Raw genomic sequence first — 21,280 nt, 5'->3', positions numbered from 1 at the left:
ACTACATTTTTGCAGTGACAGGGATTTGTAGAAGCATTTGCCACGTGACTTGTCCTTTGGAGAATTTAATTCTGGTCACACCAGGGCTATTTCACACCTTTTGTGTTTGCTGTTCAACCAGAGGCAGGACCTTCCCAGAAGAGGCATCCTCAATTTATTCAGTGCCCTCAGGGCTAATATTTGGGGCAGTTCCATGGTGATTCCCACGTGGAGTGATGCAGGCCAGCCCTCCCTTCCCCATGCAGAGGATTTCATGTGCCCAGTGACTTCCCCAGTGTGGGGGGACAAACTGGTGGGACCCCATTGCTGGGGGCAGTGCAGAGGGTGAATTCTCCACCTGAGCAGCCCAGGTCTGGCTGTACCTCTGAGCTCTGGGCTTGGTCCTCCCTGCCTGGGCCTTCCAGAGGTGATTTTGGGTCCTTCCCAGGGTCGGGCTGGGAGCTCTTGGGGGATTCTTTGGTTTCCTTATCTTGGACCTGGAATCCCAACATTGTGCCATGAAACTTCCAGGAGGTTTAAGCTTAACCTGCCCCCCCCCTTGCTGGAGGAGAGGGAGACCCAGCCGTTCCATTTCTGACAAGATGGCGAACTTGGAGTTCTATATTTTATGGTATTTTCCTTTTCTTTTCATCCCTCAGCTCAGCTATTCCAATAAAAACCAATGCACTTTTGAAAGAACTACCCTGGCATTTGTGAATCCGTTGTGAATATGTGAAACACGCTGAAAAAACCCCAAATCACACTCCATTTAATGCCACTCTCTTTAAGAGGGCCTTTTCCTTACAAGCTGAAGAACAAAAAGGTCACTAACAGGAAGAAAATTGCAAGGAGAAAGGGAAGAGAGAAGTGCAGTTGTGTTGAGTTGGTGCCTGGAGATTTTTCCTCAGGATTAATTCCTCAGGATTACCTGGGGAAGGATGCAGGAAGAGGGCACAGCACTGTGGTGAGGAGAAAATACCAGGTACAAACCATTAAAACAACTGGCAAGAGAAATATCACCAAATATTCAGGCTGAGAACACGAGAACATGAAATTATAATCTGGAGGGGCAGAATATTTGGAAATACCAGACTCCTGGAATCTGCTTGGAGCAGCCCAGGGCTCTGGGATGGGATGAGGCAGAGGAAAAGTGGGATATTCTCAATGCAAACACACCAAGAACAGGAATTTTATGACTTGCTGATCTTGATATTCCTCATTGTTCCTTGTGGAAAGGCAGTACAACTTCCTAAATAATCCCAGACTCCTCTTTGGCCAAAACTCACGTCTTTCAAAAAAGAATTAGAGAGATGAAGAGGTTTGTTTTAATTGATGATTAATCAGGACATTGTTTGCTCATTGTGAAGGGAGGTGAAGGATGGTACAGTGGATTTGAAATGCAGCTCCTCATTCAGTTCCTCATTCCAGATGCTCCCTTTCATTATTTAGAAACAGTTTCTGAAGACACACGTGTGAATTAATTGCAGGGCAAGGCAAAAGAGATCAGAAACCAGTTTATCTGAGGATGAAAAGTGAGCCCTGCACCTGAAATTCAATTACCTGGGATCAGAAACTGCCTTCAGCCTTTAGCTACATCACAACACACCTGCAATTTCAAAGTGCACTTTAACTCCGGGCTTGAGTCTGTCTGCTAATTATCTGCAAAGCAAATGGAGCTTAATTATGTTTTATTTAACGGGTTACAACTGAAATCAGGCCAATATTGTTCACAAAACCATTCACACTTTGCCTGCACTTCCCCTGTGTTTTATCCCCGTGCAGGAAGCCAAAGGAGAGGGAAATGGATCTGCACCACCCTGATCAGAGCTAAAAACCCCTCCCAGTGTCTGGGGGGGACAAGAACATCCCTTCTCTTCCCTTTAGCTGCTGGAATAGTTGTGCTGCCAGTCCTGACTCCTGTCGCAGGGAAATCAAAATGTGAAAAGTTCCTCCCGTCTCCACCGTGGTGACACAGGAGAGGAAATCTCATTTTTGCTGGTACAGGGGGGAACAGGGGGAGCTCCCAGCTCTGCTCTGGGGCACAGTGAGGGAGGAAACTGCAATCCCATCATTGGATGGCACTTCAGGAGTGTCCCTGGGCACTGGCTGCAGCAGTTCAGCTCTTTTGGAGGAGTTCTGTGAGATTCCACACACCCCCAGGGCTGTGTCCCCAGCAGCATTCCAGAGTCACTCTGCTCATTTCTGTGTCATTCCCTCCCTCCTTCCACTCCCTGGGGATGTATTCCCTGGCTCTGCCAGCTCCCAGGACCCTGCTGGGGCTCAGCTCACTGGGGTGCTCGTGTTTCCACTGAAAAAATTCACCATTTATTTTAACAAATGTCGACAAATCACTGATTTCTGGAGGCCACATCGCCAGCCACAGAGACCAAACACCTGAAACCTCTGCCAGGCCGCGTGGATTAAATTCCAGATGGGAACACGGAGGGATCACTAAAACCCACGGAAAGCTGTTGAGAATATTCAGGTTCAAAGGATAGATAATGCAAAATAAATTATACATATTCAGCAACAAGAGCAGGATGTCAAGACTCGTGGCCTTGAGTCACCAGCTGGTTCAAGGAGCAGATTTACACAGTGAGGATTTAATGAGTAAAAGAAGGAATAATGGTGGAACTGAGGATTTCAGCTTTAGAGAAAAACATGAGCGATTTAGCTGAACTATTCCAGTTGAAATTAAATATTTAACTTCAATATTTTCGTCCTAATTGAAATCGTGCCTGGAGTTGAAGTCTTCTGAAGCCGACTTGAAGAGAAAACTTTGGGGGGTTATTTTTTTTAAGGAGTGAAAAGGTTTAACTGCCAATAAAACACAGCACTGAGAGAGCAGCCACAGCTGGAGGTGGAATATTGGTGCCAAAGACATGGAAAACAGGGAGAGAACAATTCCTGCTCACAGGACTGGCTCCAGACAGGGGCATTTCAGGGACAAGGAGTTTACCCCAACATTCAGATAACAAAAGAAGGAATTTTTTTTTTCCCTCATTTATTTTTTCTCAGCATTAAAGCTTTACAAAGATTGGTTTTTTTTTTTTTTTTCAGGAATGCTGGAATTCCTGCAGACCTCTCCAAGCTTTGAACCTCCCATGGGAAGGGATTCCCCTCAGGTCTGGATGGTGCCCAAATGGAAAGGTTTCATGGGTTAGATGAGACCAAACTCCTGCAGGATTTAGAAATTTATCTTTTGGGGATTAATCCTGGGCTAGAATTTGTCCCTGTGCTCAGCAAACACTCCAGGGAGAGCTGGATTCTGTTGCTCACTGGGAGTCACCATCCAGGGCTGCTCCCTGCAGTGGAAGGAGCTCTTCTGCTGCCTTCATTAAGGGTTAATTAGGCTGGGTTAATTGGATTCCTGCTCCTAAGAGCAATCCCAGGGATGGAACCTCCTGGTAGAGACAGAATCAAGTGGTCTTTAGGGTTTGAAATGGGATGGAAATGGAAATGGTGCCTGGGCCCATCCTCCTGGCTGACCTCACTTCATGGAAATTTAAGAATGCTGGGAAAAATCCACAGCAAAATTCCCATCCAGGGAGATTTCAACCCAAAAATTCAGCAGCACTGAGGAAAAACAGCAACTCAAGCTAAAACTGGGTGAAACTCAGCAACTCTAAATCTGAATGCAACCCAGAACCTTCTGAGTGAAACAGGGAGCCTTGAGGCTCCCCAGGGGATCCAAACATCCTCTGAGGGGTTCAAAAAAATAAAACATCCTCTGAGGGTTCAAAAAAATAAAACATTCTCTGAGGGTTTAAAAAAAAGAAAATAAAGTGGCTTTTTTTTTTAGGGTTTTGAACCCCTCAGAGGAATTTTTTTTTAAAAAAATTGGAATTATGGAGAGGAACAAAGATGTTTTTACAGTACCTCCACAGAGATCTCCTTGGGGGTGAGGGGCCACTTGTGCTCATACTTGTCCTTGCCCGTGGGGTCGGTGGGGACCGGGACCGGGACCGGGGCCGGCGCCGAGTTCTCGGGTCGCACGCCCAGGCTGGGTTTGCTCACCAGGTTCTGCACAGATTTCACCATGTTCTTTAAATCCTCGGGGTAGGGAGTGGGGTAACGCTTCAGGTTGATCTCCACCTGGCGTAAAAGTCAGAGAAAAGTGAGTTAAAATCAGGAATGGAAGTGGGAATACAGAAGGAAATCTGGGTGGGATTGAGCCCCATTAAAGGTTTTAACCCCACGGAGGATTTAACCCCAGGTTTGGGGGTGGTGGTGTGATCTGGGGAGGTTTTACCCCAAAATTTGGGGGTTCTGGGGGGAGTTTTGGACATTTGAACCCCAGATTTAGGGGTTGTGTAGGAAATTTGGGACATTTTACCCCAAATTTGGGGGTTCTGGGGAGCTTTTATGGGTATTTGAACCCCAAATTTGGAGGTGTTGGTGTTGTCTGAGGAGGTTTTACCCTAACATTTGGGGGTTCTGGGGGGAATTTGGGACATTTGAGTCCCAAATTTGGGGGTTCTGGGGAGCTTTATGGGTTTGACCCCAAATTTGAGGGGTTTGGGGTGGTTCAGGGCAGGATTCCAGCCCAAATTTGAGGGCTCTGCTGTGGTTTAGAGATGATTTAACACCAAATTGGGGGTTCTGGGGATTTTTTATGGGTTTGACCACAAATTAGGGGGTGTTGGTGTTATCTGGGGAGGTTTTACCCCAAAATTTGGGGGTTCTGGGGGGAATTTGGGACATTTGACCCCCAAATTTGGGGGTTCTGGGGAGCTTTATGGGTTTGACCCCAAATTTGAGGGGTTTGGGGTGGTTCAGGGCAGGATTTCAGCCCAAATTTGAGGGCTCTGCTGTGGTTTAGGGCTGGTTTAACCCACAATTTGGTTGCAGTGCTGGGCTGAGGGCACTTTCCTGGTGGTTTCCTTGGTGTGTCTGGGGGAGTTTTAGGAGTCCAGGAGTGAAATTTGCTGGTTCCCTCTTTGTCAGCGTGGAGTTCAATCCCAGGGACACAAAACCAGGGCTGGGAATTCGGTAACTCTGCACTTGTGCTGACACATCCCATCAGGTTCTCCCAAACAACCCTGCTGCAAATGCACAATCCATTCAGCCACGCTCCCTGTGCTCAATTAATCTGAATTATGGATGGCAGCTGAGAGCAGGATCTGATCCCCTGGGAGCCTGGAGATGGATGATGTTCACACACAGCCTGTGACTCTTTTTTCTGGCACAGGAAAACACACCCAGAGCTCTCCAGAAGAGTCCCCAAGGCCTGACTGATGCTTTGACAGACTGCCCAGACCCACAGATTCCCTGGAAAAGCCCACATCTGAATTTCCTGAGGTTCCCAGAGCGTGTCAGGGTGATGAGGCTGGGAAACTCCAAATTCCTCCTGGTGAAAAAGGATCTGGAATTTACCACACAGCAGCTTTGACCTCGTGGTGTAGGTGAGCTGCCAAAGGGAGCTGGTTTTAACAGCTCCCTGCCAGAGCTGCTGGGGTTTAAATTCCCAGCAAGGAGGAAAAAAAAAAAATGCAATTTTGGATTCAGCTGCAAATGGTCTGTCCATGGGAATATTTCAGAGGCAAAAGCATGATTGATTTGGTAAATAAAACTGTATCAAGTGCTGGCATCCAGAGCCGAGGCAGAAGAGAATAAACATCACGGAGCAGGACAGAAAATGCTGAAATCCATGAGTGGGATGTCACTTCTCATAAAGAATTCCAACAGAAGAAGATAAATCAAGGCTGGAAAAGCAGCACTAAAGCTCTGCTCCAACGATGGGTGAATGAAATGGTGTTTGGGGGTGGCCTGAGGAGGCACTTGGTGTGTCCCAGAGCTCAGGCCATGGATTGAGGGCAAGGCACAGAGCAAATCCTCAGGAATTCCAGGCAGGAGAGGGAACTGGAGGCTGGGATGGGACAGACAATCCCAAACAGGGATTTCAGCAGGGGAGGATTAATATCAAACAGCCAAACCCCTGCAGTGTGCTGGGGGACAGCACTGGGATGCAGATCTTTCCCTCACTGATCCACACTCACCACCCCAGGGGAAATTCCCTGCCAACCCCACATCAAAAGCAGCCTGACCCCAAAGAGAGAATCTCCAAAATTCAAAATCCTCGATGGAAAAAAGCTACTGAACAATCCCAATTATCAAATCTATTTTAGCATCTGTCTGGCTGAAAGTTCAGTTTGATGGGAGGTAAAAAGCTGAAAACGTCTTCTGCTGTTATAAAATGCTGCAGTGTTGGTGGTTACTGCCTGCTGAGAATTTAAATTTATTTAAATGTATCCCTTTAAAGCTCTGGTGAAGCTGCTAAAAATGTTCATGTTGAAACCTCCAGCCATGTCACCCCCAGGGAAAATTCTGACAAAAGTTGTGGAACAATAAAAAACTTTCCCAGATGCTGCTGTCCATGCATGACCCATAATCCTGCAATTTATCCAGGGTAAAATTCCACTTTAATCCATTTATTGTGAGGTGAAGGCTGCTTTTGGCTTCATTTTCTGTTTCACTAAAGCAGAAGAGTCCATTAACCCTGGGCACAGGAGCTGGGGAGAAATCCCCAACTGGGAGAAATGTTGGAAAGAAAACCCAAGAATTTCCACCAAGTTTTCAACGGAATGTTAAATTGCTGTTGACAAGAGAACTGTTAATTTTAGAAGTAAAATCTGATTTAAGTCTCCTCAGATGATTTCATCTCCGACCTTACATTTTACCTGGAGTGCTCCACCACGGTTAGAAATTTGCAGGGTTGAAATGTGGGATAATTCCTTTCTATTTTTCAAGAAAGAGACATTTCCATGCCATGTAAAGGCTGACAGGTTTGAAAATACCCTCCTGATTGAGGGGCTGATGGAGAGCTCTGCAGTGACATTAATTTCACAAAACTGGGGGAGGAATTTCATGCTTCGAACTTGAATTTTTTTACAAGAGGTGCCCTCTCCACTGCATATTCCAGGAGACTGCAAAGCCCTCGGTGACTTCAGCTTTGAGAGGAATATGGGATCCAAATATTCCTAAAAAAAGCAGTGGTTGGACAGGAATAGGGATTCTCTTTGGGACAGAGCAGCAATTAAAAAACACAAACCCAGTTCAAATTCCAGACCTGCAATATTGAACCCTGTCCATAAGAAATGAAATCCAGGATAAATCCAGCAGTCCTCACCTTAACTTTCCCTGGATTTTCCTCCTCTTCCTTCTTGTCTTCGAATTCAAAGGCCACAGTCATTCTCTGCTGCCTCTGCTCCTCCCACAGAGTGGGGTTAAAACTGTCACTGTCTGACTGGAAATCTGCAGGGGGTTGGAAAGGGAGATGGGGATGATGCAAACAGACTTTTCCTGGTCGGTCACAAGGGTTGATTGGTTGGAGATGTGAGGGGGGACAAAGGGAGCTGAGAAACCATCCCAGAGTTTTGGAGAAATCTGGGATGAGGGTGGTGGGAAGCAGCACCAGGGTTTGGGGCAGCCCTGGAGCACAGGGGGAGTGGGAAAATTTGAATTTAGTGGAGCTGCAAGAGGAGCAAAGCCTCACTGAAGTGAAGTTTGGGAGCCCTGAGCCCCCACACCATGGGGCTGGACATTCCCAGCTCCTGTCTGGAGCCAGGAATTCCTGGTGTGTGCACACCCAGAGCTGGGCTCACGCTGCTCGTGCAAAGCCTCTCGGAAAATAAAAGAGGTCTGGAAAAGGTCAGCCTGAAAGTGTAAATCAGAAAATGTCAGTCTGAGAGGGTCAATCAGAAAATTCCCTCGGTTTTTTAGGGCAGAAAGGGAAGTTTCTTTTGGCTCTTTTAGGAACAGGAAGGGGGGATTCTCTCAGCACTTCAAGAATGGGAATGGGGAATTCATCCAGCTCTTTAAAAATGGGAAGGAGGGATTCTCTCAGCTGTTTTAGGAACTGGAAGGGGGAATTCACTCAGCCCTTTAAGTTCAGAAAGGGGGAATTCATTCAGCTCTTTAAAAATGGGAATGGGGAATTCACTCAGCCCTTTTAGGAACTGGAAGGGGCAATTCACTTACTCCTTAAAGATCAGAAAGGGGGGATTCTCTCAGCTCTCTTAGGACAGAAAGGGAAGTTTCTCTTGGTTCTATTAGGAACAGGCAAGGGGAATTCACTCAGCTCTTAAAGAATGGGAATGGGGAATTCTCTCAGCTGTTTTAGGAACTGGAAGGGGGATTCTCTCAGCCCTTTAGGATCAGAAAGGGGGAATTCTCTCAGCTCCTCTAGGATAGAAAGGGAAGTTTCTCTTGGCTCTTTTAGGAACTGGAAGGGGGGATTCTCTCAGCCCTTTAGGATCAGGAAGGGGGAATTCTCTCAGCTGTTTTAGGAACTGGCAGGGGGATTCTCCCAGCCCTTTAGGATCAGGAAGAGGGGATGGTTTTACCTTCATCACTGCGGGGCTGCTGGGGGAACATGTAGTTGGTGAGCACTCGCTGCTTGGTCTCGGGATGCGCCTCAGTCTGCAGCGGGATCAGCGCCTTGGACTGCAGGGAATGGGAACACAGAGCCATGAATTCCTAGGAACAGGGGCAGGGAATGCAGGGCTGCCTGCAAAACCAACTCCCTGTGGGCTGGGAGGGCTGTGGAGCCTTCCTCTCCCTTTCTTCACTCTCGAAATTCCTGCCCTTCCCAGCGGGACAGAACCTGGGGAACTCTCCAAGGTGTGAGAAATGAGTTCCACTCTCTTGGAGAAATGGATAAGTTTAATAAAGAAATAAAAATAGACAACTGGGAGACAATTGGGTTCCAGCTGGGGTGCCTCACTGGAAAGCACACCCTTCTCTTTCAATTACTGTGTTTTAAGGATTGCTGTTTTACATATTCAATAGATCCTAAAACATCCTTTTCTGTTTCAAGTATCCCCAAATCATCTTCTCTGATAGATTTATTTGTGGGTGGCTCCACTCTGGTAACTCAGGTCTTATAAATTTTTTTCTTGGGGTTTTTAGTGGTTTTCATTTTGATAAAAACCCCAGAAATTTAGCAGTTTTAATGCAGGGTTACAAGGTGAAGATCTTTCCCTCACACTTTCTGGCTTGGTCAGTTTAGATGTTGAAAAGAAGAAGAAAAACCCAGTCTTTTTACTATTTACATTATGTCACAATGGGAAAATACATTCATGACTTTTCTAAACTCCCTTAATAAAACATGACACAGTACAATTGTACAAGTAGCATTCATTCTAAAATTTGTGAACAGTCAACTTTACAACGTGCATTTATAACAGAGGGAAAAGGATCAGGGAACTGGCACTGAACAGTTAAACACCCCTTGGGATGCATTTTAAGCCAGGCCTAATGAAAGAGGTAATTAATAATTCTAGTATTCTAGATTAGCATTATTACTATTGATAGGAGTAATACTGTAATACTAGTAATAGTATTAATACTATTAGTATTGTTCTTGTATTCTTGTATTATTCTTGTATTCTTGTACTATTCTTGTATTCTTGTATTGTTCTTGTATTTAAATCTAGGAGTAAATTCCTGGTGGTTGTCAGTTCACCTGGGAGTAAACCTGGTGCAAGAACTCCTGTGGAGCATTCCTTGAGAATTCCTGCTGGGTTTGGCTTCAGCTGGGGATGTTTTATCCTGGCTTTGCTCTATCCTGAGTCACTCTGATCCAGGAGGGACTGTCACAGCCCAGAGGATGGAAATCAATCCGTGCTGTGCCACAGGAAAGTCAAAATGCTGGGAAATGTTGTATATTTAAAAGGCTGGGGGTGTTCTGTGCCTGGGCTGCACAGCCAAGCAATGTTAAGTTTTAAAATGGAAATCAGAGGGAAAAAAAAAACCCAGAACCCCAAGAATCCTCATTTAACACATTAAAATTTAATCAGAATTTTCTATTACCCCCCCTTCCCCATTTGAGCTTTCACATTTTTGGCTCGGCTCTGAAACTAAATGTACATTTCAGACTTATTTTAGGGCTCAGCTGCTGCTGGAACCGTTGCATTTCTCAGGGTTCCTGTTGCATAATTCGGTTGAAAATAGAATCTCAAAGAATATCTGCTATAAACCAGAGCCTCGGGACAAAGAAAAGGCCCCCTCAGATTTCAAAGGTGCAGAAATGAGTTTTCTCCAAAGCAGGACCTCGAGTCCTCGTGCATCTTTTTGACTTGTTTGAACTCTCCCTGACTGCAGTGGAGTTTAAAATGTGCAGGGAAAAGGGAAGAGGAAGCCAAGGATGGAGCAGCAGATGGAGCAAAGGCTGGGAACAGGATAATAACGAGTTTGGGAAGGAACATTTTGAATTTCTACTTTAAAAATACTCCCATGCTGCTTTTGCCCTTTATTTACTACTTTGCTAAGGAGGCAGAAGCTGATCCTGGTAAGAGAAATCCTGCACAGGTGATTTTTAATTTTTTTTTTTCCATGGTAAAAAAAATGACACCCAGCAGGATTTATGGCTGGATATGGAAATCTACAGCTGGGCTGGGAGCAAACTCTTCCAAAATTCTCCTAAATCTTGCATTGAGTGACAGGGTTCATTGACAGCCCCTTTCCTAAGGAAAACGGGAATATCGAAAGGCATTACCTGGTTGTCAGAAAGCCACAAGGCTGCCAGTTCTTTGAGTTTGGTAAAAGTGAAGGGCAGATTCTTCAGCCTGCAAAGGAGAATATTGGGACAAGGTGAATCCTTCACTTCCAGAATAATTCCTTTAAAGATTCGTATGCAGCGTGTTTATCACACTGAAATAGCTGAAGTTGCACTGCTTTTTAAGATCAATTTTACTGAAATGCAATATTTTATCAATATTATTGCTATTGTTATTGTATTATTACAATAACAAATTATTATTATCATTGTAATAATAATTAATTAACAATAATGGAATAATACATAGTAAAGAATTCCTAATTTATTAAAGTATTATTAAATTTAATAATCATTAAATTATTCAAATAATCATTACATTAGTAAATATTAAATAATTAATATCATTACAACAACAAATTATTAGCAAAACATTATTATTACAATAACAAATATATTGTATTATTAGTCCTATTATTATTATTATTATTATTATTATTCCACATTAAGAGTTCTATTTGGAAAGTAGAACTGCTGACATCACATCCTTCAGTACTGAGGAAAGACTGATATTTTCTTTTGGTTGTAGTGTGATAAAATTACATGTATAACACAGAAAAAAGAAAAAAATCTTGGTCCCAGGGAGGTTTAGAGGAACCTCAGTGTCACTCACAGAGTTACCTTTATTGGACACTGGAAGTTTGGAACAGAAATATTCCAAGATGATGGAAAATTCATTTTAGTTGGAATGTCAGACCGAAGATTAAAATAATATAAATATTCATAGCGAACCTAAATGACAAAATTAAATGGAGCAAGGGAAAAAAAAAACCCAACAAACCAGCATTTTAATGAGACATTTAAACACAGTTTCCTAAAAGGGATCTGGGAGTGGGAATGGGAATGGATGGCAGGATATTTGTGGAATCTTCATTGATGCTTTTCCCATCGCTCCTTCTGAAGAGGCTGTTTTTTATAGAATGGTGGAATCCAGGATGGTTTGGGTTGGGAGAGACCTGAAATCCCATCCCACTGTCCCACATCAGGGACACCTTCCACCACCCCAGGCTGCTCCAGCCTGGCCTTGGATATTTCCAGCCATGGCAAATCTGGGAATTCTATTCCAGGGCCTCCCCCACCCTCACATCCAAGGATTCCTTTCCCAAATCCCACCCAACCCTGCTCTTTCCCTGGCCCAGCCATGGACTGAGAATCTTCCAGCTTTTGGGAGCTGAAGGAGCTGGGAAGAACCAGAATGGCCAAAGAAGTGTTGGGAAAACCAAATCCTAAATGGGACTTGGGGAAAAATCAGGAGGAAAAACCCTTTTGTGCCAGAGTCAGACCCTGCATCCCACAGAAGTGATTCCCACCTTTCTGGGCACTTCAGGATGCAGCAGCTGGAATACAAAAGTCAGGACCAGACCCAAGGTTGTCTCAGGGGGCACTGGGATGCTCCAGGGAACTCGGAGTTTGGGATCAGAGGGAGGAGCAGAACTGGCCACAGCCCTTGGAACTGGTGTGGGACAAGACCTTTCCATGCTGAATTTCCAGTCCCATTCCCAACCAAATCACAGAACTCTGCGTTTTTCATTTGCTTGGCCAAGAGCTCTGGATACAACTTTTAAACCTCAAACACGGCCTGATTTTAAAGACTCTTGGAAAGTAAAAACCTCAAATTTCAGCTCAAAGGTGGGGAGCACCCAAAATCGTTGCTGGGCTTCGAATATTTCCAGCCAAGATGAGCCCCAGCCTCTTTTTTCTAATAAAATATTTTTGCTTTGAAATTGTGTAGTGCAGGAAAAGTTTTTCATCAGTAACAACACACGTGCAAACACCCTGACTAAATCCTGATTCCTGACCAAATCCTAATTCCTGGCCAGGAGAAGGAAGGGACAGAAAAGAGGAATTCATTCAGCTCTTAAGGAATGGGAATGGGGAATTCTCTCAGCTGTTTTAGGAACTGGAATGGGGAATTCTCTCAGCCGTTTTAGGAACTGGAAGAGGGATTCTCTCACCCCTTTTAGGACAGAAAGGGAAGTTCCTCTTGGTTCTTTAGGAACAGAAAGAGGGGAATCTCTCAGCCCTTTAAGAATAGAAGGGGGATTCTCTCAGCCCTTTTAGGAACAGGAGGAGGGGATTCTCTCAGCCCTTTAGGATCAGAAAGATGGATGTTCTCGCAGCCCTTTTAGGAACAGAAAGGTGGATTCTCTGTCCTTTTAGGAACAGAAAGGTGGATTCTCTGTCCTTTTAGGAACAGAAAGGGGGGTTCTCTCAGCCCTTTTAAGAACAGAAGGAGGGGTCCTCTCAGCCCTTTTAGGAACAGGAGGAACGGTTCTCTCAGCTGTTTTAGGAACAGGAAGGGGGGTTCTCTCAGCCCTTTCAAGATCAGGAAGGGGGGGCTCTCTCAGCTCTTTAGGAACAGTCTGGAGCTAAAAGAAAGGTCACTTACCAGTAACCGAGGCTCTGTGGGAAGTGTAGCCCAAATGGACTTTCTAACAATTCTACCTCTCAATCACAGGGCTCAGACCTGGGAGGACTCTGAGGAGAGAGGAGAAGCAGATGGGAAACAAGGTGTTTGTGGCTACCCCTGGACAGGGACACCGGTTACTGGGAAGGAATTTGGGATTTCCAGACTCCTGAGGCCGAGCAGCCACCCCTGGGAGAAATTTGGGATGAGCTGGAGCTCCCAGAGCTTCCACAGAGCTGCTCCTGCACAAAAACCTCCCCACAGGCACCTCCTCGATTCAGATCCAACCCCTGCTGGCCCTGCTGGGCCGAGCCAAGAGAATCCTGCCAAGAGAATTCCCGAGGAAAGGAGCTGGGAGGATAAAAGGAGAGAGGACTCTCAGGCATGGAGATGAGGCGTTTGGGTACAGTTCAGAGGACGTGGTGTGCGGAAAGGAAAGCTGGAGGCACTGCCTTGGGTTAGGTGGGATTCCAACATGGAATTTTGAAGGAAATCCTGAAATTCAGGTAAGATCAGCAAATCCCAACGTCCAGGGATGAGGAGAAGACACGGAACAGAGTGAAGGTTTGTAGAGGCAAAGATCAGAGACCCAGAGTGCACCAGAGAGGAACTCAGGCACTGATTCCCCTGAGCAGAATGGAATCCGAATGGAATCTGGGGTTCCCATTAGTCCCAGTCCCAAAATGCACCAGAGAGGGACTCCAACACTGATTCCCCCTGAGCAGAATGTGTCCCTTCTCCCAAAGGCTTGGAGGGGCACTCAGGGGAAGAGCTCCTGGGATCTCCTTCCTCTGCCAGATCCAGGGAAGAGCAGAGGCCAAAGCTGCCGTGGGGACACGGGAATGTCCCAGCAGGAAGTGGAGCCCCAGCTCTCTTTAGGGTGAACCTATGGGCTCACCCAAAGGAACAGCCACGGAATGCTGATGAGAGCAAAGCTGCAACCACAGAAAGTTAAAAAATCACTGAAAATCCAATGTTTAGAAGTTGTCTGCACTTAATCCAAACTCTTTGGGGCAGGAGCTTTTTAGTTTTCCTTAAGGGAGGGAAGTTCCACAGCAAAAGAATTCTCCCAACATCTCAGCAGGGCAGTGTTCAAACTCAGCCGGAGCTGGGAGCAATGGAGCAGGAAAGGTTTGGGAAAATTCACTTCCCAAAGCACTCCAGAAAAGTGGAGGAGATGATTCCAGCAGGTTTAAAGACAATTCAGGCAGGTTTGAGGGGTCACCAGACACCACTGAGGGGGAGTGGGAAGGGCACAGCTGCCAAATTCCATCCTGTGGAACAAACACATCCCACCCCATGGAACACCCCATGGAACACCACATCCCACCCTATGGAAAAAACACCACATCTCACCCCATGGAACACTCCATGGAACGCTACATTCCATCCTATGGAACACCACATCCCACCCCATGGAACAAAACCACATCCCACCCCATGGAACACCACATTCCACACTATGGAACACTCCATGGAACACCACATTCCTTGGTTTTGGGGTTTGTTTTTTCTTTTTTTTCCATTATGGTCCTTGGTCCATCCCAAGGACCACATCCCACCCCATGGAACACCCCATGGAACACCACATCCCACCCCATGGAACACCATATCCCACCCCATGGAACACCCCATGGAACACCACATTCCATCCTATGGAATAACACATTCCATCCTATGGAACACCCCATTGAATACCACATCCCACCCCATGGAACAGCACATTCCATCCTATGGAATACCCCATGGAATACCACATTCCATCCTATGGAACACCACATTCTATCCTATGGAATAACACATTCTATCCTATGGAACACCCCATGGAACACCACATCCCACCCCAAGGAACAGCACATCCCACTCCACACCACTGGGATGCTGTTCCCACAGTCCCCCTGTTCCCACTGGAATTCCCAATCCTCTCCCAGCTGGGGCAGGAAGCTGGAATTTTGCAGGAATCCAGGAAGGTGGGATTGCCCTGTCCCACCTCAGCATTACAGCCAGTCCCTACACACCAGTGATGGCCCTGGAACCAGCAGGAAAATCCCTGGGGAAAATAAAATGGAATAAAACCCCAAATACCTCCCAACAGTTTCCTGCTTCCCCAGCTCAAACTCCCAGCACAATTTCAGGTTGGAAAAGGGGGCAGTGACCCTGCTCAGGGTGGTTGAAGGTGCCAGGGAAAGTTCCCTGCATTCCTAATTCCCAAGAAATCCTGGATCAGAACTGTCCTCTGCCCCCTTCTCCTGTGCCCTTCTTGGTGTCCCCAGAGGGTAGGGAAGGGACCAGCCTTGGGAAGATCCACCTGGAAACCCACTGGATTTGGGAGAGGCCCACCCAGGATGGGATTTGTGCCACAGAATTGCAATTGCAGGACAGAATGGAACTGAATTCAGGAATTTTAAACAATATTCCAGAGGGTTTTCCATGGCTTTATATCATTAAAATTTTATGTTCGACCTCAATCTTAGCAACAAAACTGGGCTGGAAAAATCCTTCCCTAATTTTTTTTGCTGAGTGTGGATGGCAATTCCTGGAGAGAACATGGAATTCACCCTGCACATCTTGCACCACCCAGCAGACCTGTGGTGACACTGCAAATCACCACGTTCCTGGCACATCCACACGGATAAACCTCAAGGAAATTCAGATTTTGCCATGTGCCTGTGGCAGCATGGGGCAGGGATCAAGAACAGCTCGTTTTGAGCATTTTGTTTCTCATCTGTTTGTGCCTAAGGACAAACGAATCTGGGGTTTGACAAAAAAAAAAAAAGAACAAAAAACACTCTGCTGAAGGAAATGAAAAATGTTCCTTGGATTTCAGTGGATGCAGGATAACAAACTCCTGTTTCCTGGTTCCCCGGGTATCAGCTTTTTAATCATTAAATATTACAAACCTATAGACAATTTTTTTCCCCATGGAAACAGCAGGAGATAAAAGAAGGAAATGGGTTTTAAAACTGTTTTTATTTTAAAGCTATTTAAACACACCAAGATCCAGATTTTTTGCCTTATTCAGTTTTCTTGAAGTTTTCCATTGGATGTGGAAGGAACTGAGACCAAACCATAAGGATTAAGGAAAAACAACCAATAATCTTTCCTTAGAGTTTAAATAAATTAAATTAGGACCATACTATTTTAAAAGTAGAATTCTAAAGTTAATTTTATTTTTATTTTAAAATATATTTTAGAGGAACGTGTCTTTACAAAGACCTCAAAGGAAAAGTTTAAATTAAAAAAAGTAATTCTTAAATTGGCTAAAAATAAAATGAAAACAGTGCTGTGGACTGTACCTGTTATCACTCAGGTTTAACACCCTCAGCTTCTGCATCTGGCCAATCTCATCAGGAAGAAATTCCAGTTTGTTGGAGCGCAGGGACATCACAGTCACGTTCTTACAGCTCCCAATCTGCAGGAATGGAAAAGGCCAAATGATGGAATCCCAAATTTGGGAATGTTTGTTAGCACTTTTCCTGGCGGGTAGAGGAGGCTAAAATGGGCTTTATTGAAAGGCACAAAAGGCAGAAAATGCAGAATTGAATCAGAAAACGACATTTTCCTGTTGGCAGGAAGCTCAGGGGGTGCCTGGGGCTCCTCCCACTGCTCCTCACAGGGACATTCCCAACTTTCCATGGATTTGCTGCTCAGTTCCACCACCAAGCACCTCAGCAATATTTGCTCTGGCACACCACAACAACACAATTCCACAATTCCGACCCCCACAGGACATTCCAGCCTGGAATGATGCTGGAGCCCTGGGCACAGAGAATTCCATCCTTTCTGTGCTGACCCCCAAACAAACCCTGCACTGACCTGAGGCCGTGGGAAAGGCTCCAAAATTTGAGTGACAGCCCTGGGACTGTGGGTGTGGGGTTAAATAGAAGTGTGTGATAGCACAGGGTGGGAAACTCAGAGTTTAAGGGTTTAGAATACAGTAATATAGACACAAAGCAAGGTGGAGGATTTAGGGCATAGGCTGTGTTCCTTTTTCACCTTCTCCATGGGTCTGGGTGGGGTTTTGTAATTGGGTAGAAAAATCCCCAATGTGGGCCAAGGGTGGTTGGTTATTGGGTTAAAAGTAAAAATAATTTAGGTGCCATTTCTTAATTGGACAGTTCATCCTTAAGAGATCTTGGAAACAGAGATGGAGCCATTTCCTACTTTTGTTACCTACAACTCACAGCTTGTGAGACTAATATCGATAAGAACTAACAAACATCTGAGTCCAAACACCAACTCTGCCTCTCAAGCATTTAATCCCGGCTCTGAGAGAAGAAAAGAAGATAAAAAAAAAAAGTCCCCATGGAAGTGGAAGCAGCTGCTCACTTCTCTGGGCAGCTCCGGGAGGAAGTTCTCGTCCACGGCCAGCGTGCGCAGGTTGTGCAGGTACCCGATGGTGGAGGGCAGAGACTCCAGTTCATTGCAGCTGCAGTCGAATTCCTCCAGCAGGGACAAGCTGGTAAGGGAAACGCCTTGTTAATTGTTGGAACTTTGGGTGCTGAGAATTTCTGTGCTGGCAGGAGCCCCGAGGAAACACTGAGAGCAGAGGTGGCTGTTCCTGCCTGGGAATGCTCAGAAATTCCCTGTAATTGCTGCCCCCTCGAAGCCAAAGGGGTCAGGGAAAGGGTTCAGGGAAAGCCAAAGGGGTCAGGGAAAGGTTTCCTTGGAACACATCCAAAGGTTGTGCCAGGTTCTGCCTCCAGCCTTCCTTTAAACCAGGCTCTGCATCCACAGCTCACCTCCAACCACACACAAAAGGATTTTGGGAAAGGCAAAGGCTCCGTTGTTCCCCTGCTTGGTGGGAGCTGGATGGGAATCCTGTAAAACTCAGGATGAGCACATTCCCCTTTTCCCTGCTGGTAACACACCCAGAAATGAGATAAGCTCACTGAGAGCTGCCACGGCCCAATCCACCAGGAAATCTGAACTGCCACATCCCAGTCCACCAGGAAACCTGACCTGCCACATCCCAGTCCACCAGGAAACCTGAGCTGCCACATCCCAATCCACCAGGAAACCTGAGCTGCATCCTCAGACATTTCCCTGGCACTGAAGGATGATTTTATCCAGGATTTTATTGGGAAGGTGATGCCTGGTACAGCCCTTCCCAGCTGTTATCCTGCCCCTCCTCATCAGGAGATGGCACATTAAAAACACCAAAATCCCTGTGGAGCTGTATTTCCCCTCTGTGGGAGGAGAGCTGCACTTCGGGAAGGGATTTTCCATCCCCATGGAGCAGGCACGAGGGGAAGCTGACAGGAACAGCCCTAATTCAGGTAAAATATCCTGAACCTGGCTGTGCTGCTGTGAGAAATTCCCAGTATTCCTGGCAGCTTTAAGGCAAGGCAGGCACAAATCAGCTGCTGGTCAGTTGGGTCCCCACTGGAATGGGGCAGGAAAATCAGGAATGTTCTTAGAGAGGTGAGGTGGAGCAGGAGGAGTAATTCCCACCCATCCAAGCGGCATTTCCTACAGCCACAGATGATCCCAACAGCCACAGCAGCCAGGGAATGGCCAAAGTGACCCAGATTGCAGAGGTCACCTCCAGGCACTGCTTGGCCAACATCAGGAAAAATCTCTACAGAGTTGTAGAGTTTTTTTTTTTTAGTAGCCTGCCACAACCTGGTACTAAATGTTCCATGAAATATTCCATGCAATATTCCATGAAATATTCTATGAAATATTCCATGAAATATTCCATGAAATATTCCATTCCAAATCAGGGTCCAGCATTTGGAATTATTCCCACCCAGGCAGAAACAAATGGACCTTCAGACCCTAAGAGAGGCCTGAGTTTTCCTGCCTGGCCAAAGGAATTTTGCAGACCAAGGAATCCCAGAATTGGTTTGGGGTGGGAAGGACCCTAAAGCTCATCCAGGGTCATGGGCAGGGCCATTTCCCACCATCCCAGGCTGCTCCAAGCCCTGGACATTTCCAGGGATGGGGCAGCCACAGCTTCACCTGTCCTCTCCTCCCAACCACTGATCGCAGCTCTTCAAAATTCCAAGCCTTTCCCTCTGGTTCTTCCACGCCAGATCCTGCTAAAACTTGGGAATACAAAAATGTGCTCTGGCATTTGCAGCATCTGGCACTGGACCTGTGCCCCAAACAGCCCCCAGACCCATCTGTGGGTCCTGAATTCCTCCTGGCCCCTTCCAGATCCCACAGGGAACACCTCCAGCCTTTGGTGAATCAACGGGAATCCCGGATTTGGGGTGGAATGTTTGGTTAAGCCGGGCTTATTGTGCACTCTGAGAGCCACCAGGGGCTGGTCCTTTGAACAGAAATCCCAAAAAAGAGGGTGGAGCTCTGGAATCATCATAAAAGTGCTCTCATGGAGGAATGTTCTGTCCTCCACATTGCCAATCCCTGTGTGACAGCAGCAGCTCTGGGGGGACATCCCCATCCCTGGAATTTGGGAGGAAGAGACCCAGCAGGAATCCATGCAAAGGGATGAGTCAGAGAGCCCAGTTCATTGTGATGGTTAAAGGAGAGGGAATTTTTCCCTGGAAAAGCACGAGTGGAGATCCCAGGGGATCCCACCTGCTCTGCAATTCCACTCCAGAGGAGTGGCTGTGCCTTTGGAAATGTAATTCAGGCTCCACGGCAAACACTGGGGAGACATTGGGTTAAAAAAGGGAGATTTCCATTCAATTGGAGCAATCCAAGAAATAAAAAAGGGTTTAAAGGTTTTAAAACCCGACTCCCGAAATTGCCGAAGCTGGATTTAAATCTCTCCTTTTGCAGCATCCAGGAGATCTCAGAGCCTTCTGAGCTTTCACTTGGAGGAGAATTTGCTGCTCCACACAGATTTGGGGACCAAAGATTTGTCCTGCAGTGATTCCCATCACCAGCTTTTAATGCTCTCCATGAAAATCCCATCAATCTGAAACACTCCAAGGATGAGCCAACCTGGGCTTTCAGTGGCTACAACTGGAACAGGTCACAAATATGGATTATTTTTCCCAAATGGCATCACAACAGCTGAATTCTCATTGGAACAGGTCAGGGCCAGGGCTTGGAGCAGCCCGGGGTGGTGGGAGGTGTCCCTGCCCTGGCAGGGGGTGGGATGGGATCATTTTTTGGAGGATTTTGGAGGCCACCAAGGTGCAGCCCCTCGGCAGAACCCGTGTGAGACCCCAGAGCAGAGATCTGCAGAGCATCCTGAGCACAACCCCAGCCCTTGGAATCCTTTCTCTGTCATATTTTAGGATCTCTCCATCCCTGTGAGGCCACAGCCGGATCCTGCTGAGCTCCAAGCCTTGGCTGTTGCCATGGGAACAGATGGATTTTTTTTTTTTTCCCTCCTCAAATTCCTCTGCATTTTGCTGCTCTGCTCCTCCAGATCGATTCACACCAAAATCTTTGGTTTTCCTCTTGGAAAATTGGAAATATTTTACCTTCCTCCCCTCTTGCACTGAAAAATCCCCCAGGATTAAAAGTGGCTCTCCGAATTTAAATGTCACAACCCGAGGGTTGGAAATCATTTCATAATTCAGGATATTTGTCTTGTTTTATATTTGAAAACCCACGCTCCTGGAGCAGAGGGGGAAAGGTGTTTTAATTAAAAATGGTGAAATTTGGACTCACTTTCCAATGGCATTGGGCAGGATGGTGAGCTGGTTGTCGTCCACTTTCAGAGTCGTCAGCCTCTTCAACAATCCTGCAGGAAGAAATTACGGATCAACAACTCCCCTGGAGATTTCCTGGAATCCCATAAGCAGTGATCTGTCACCCTGAACAGCTCTGCCCTGGATTTTGGGAAGTATCAATCCAGTTGGATTTATTCCTGCTAAATGCCCTCTAAAAAACCAATCCTGGCAGAAATCCACACAATTCTGGGATTGGGATTGGGATAAAAATCCTGGGATTGATGGGGAGATGCAGAAGAACGAGATGGAAAATAGGAGGAGACACTCAGTGTCAATAATTAGCAGCATTAATGAGCAATTCATGTTGGAATCTGAGTAAATTGATTTCAAATTGAGTTTTGTGTTCAAAGAGAAAGGGAAAAGCAAATAAAAGGGCTCAGGACTAAAAGGAAATAATCCCAATGGACAGAGGGATGTCCCCACAGCCACTCAGCTCCCAGAACGTCCACAGATCCCAAATAATCCAGGAATTGCCTGCATGTAAAATAGTCAAAATAAAAATTAAATTCATAGTTTGAATTATTTCCTTTTTGTTTCCTTTTCCCACTGTGAATGAGCGGCAACCCCAGACTCATTTTTACATTTAAATCCAATTAATTCTGTCCTCCTTGGCTTCTTTAAGTTAAAACACAAAGCAGGTGGATCAATTCCTTCCAAACCAGGAGAATTCTGCTCCTGACT

At 46.0% G+C, this 21,280-nt stretch overlaps 1 protein-coding gene across 1 annotated transcript in view; it reads right to left on the bottom strand.

Annotated features, from left to right (window-relative positions):
- The window catches only part of LRRC7 (leucine rich repeat containing 7), a 104,947-nt gene that overhangs the window by 16,606 nt on the left and 67,061 nt on the right, over positions 1-21,280 (bottom strand). The window contains 7 exon segments of the mRNA XM_066325311.1: positions 3,859-4,074; positions 7,109-7,233; positions 8,325-8,424; positions 10,478-10,547; positions 16,241-16,356; positions 17,274-17,403; positions 20,538-20,610. Of these exon segments, the coding sequence (XP_066181408.1) occupies positions 3,859-4,074; positions 7,109-7,233; positions 8,325-8,424; positions 10,478-10,547; positions 16,241-16,356; positions 17,274-17,403; positions 20,538-20,610 (830 nt within the window).

This window comes from Sylvia atricapilla, chromosome 9 (assembly GCF_009819655.1).
Source record: "Sylvia atricapilla isolate bSylAtr1 chromosome 9, bSylAtr1.pri, whole genome shotgun sequence".
Classification (NCBI taxonomy): domain Eukaryota; kingdom Metazoa; phylum Chordata; class Aves; order Passeriformes; family Sylviidae; genus Sylvia; species Sylvia atricapilla.
Note: the sequence above shows the minus strand (reverse complement) of the source record. Positions and strands in the feature narration are given on the sequence as shown.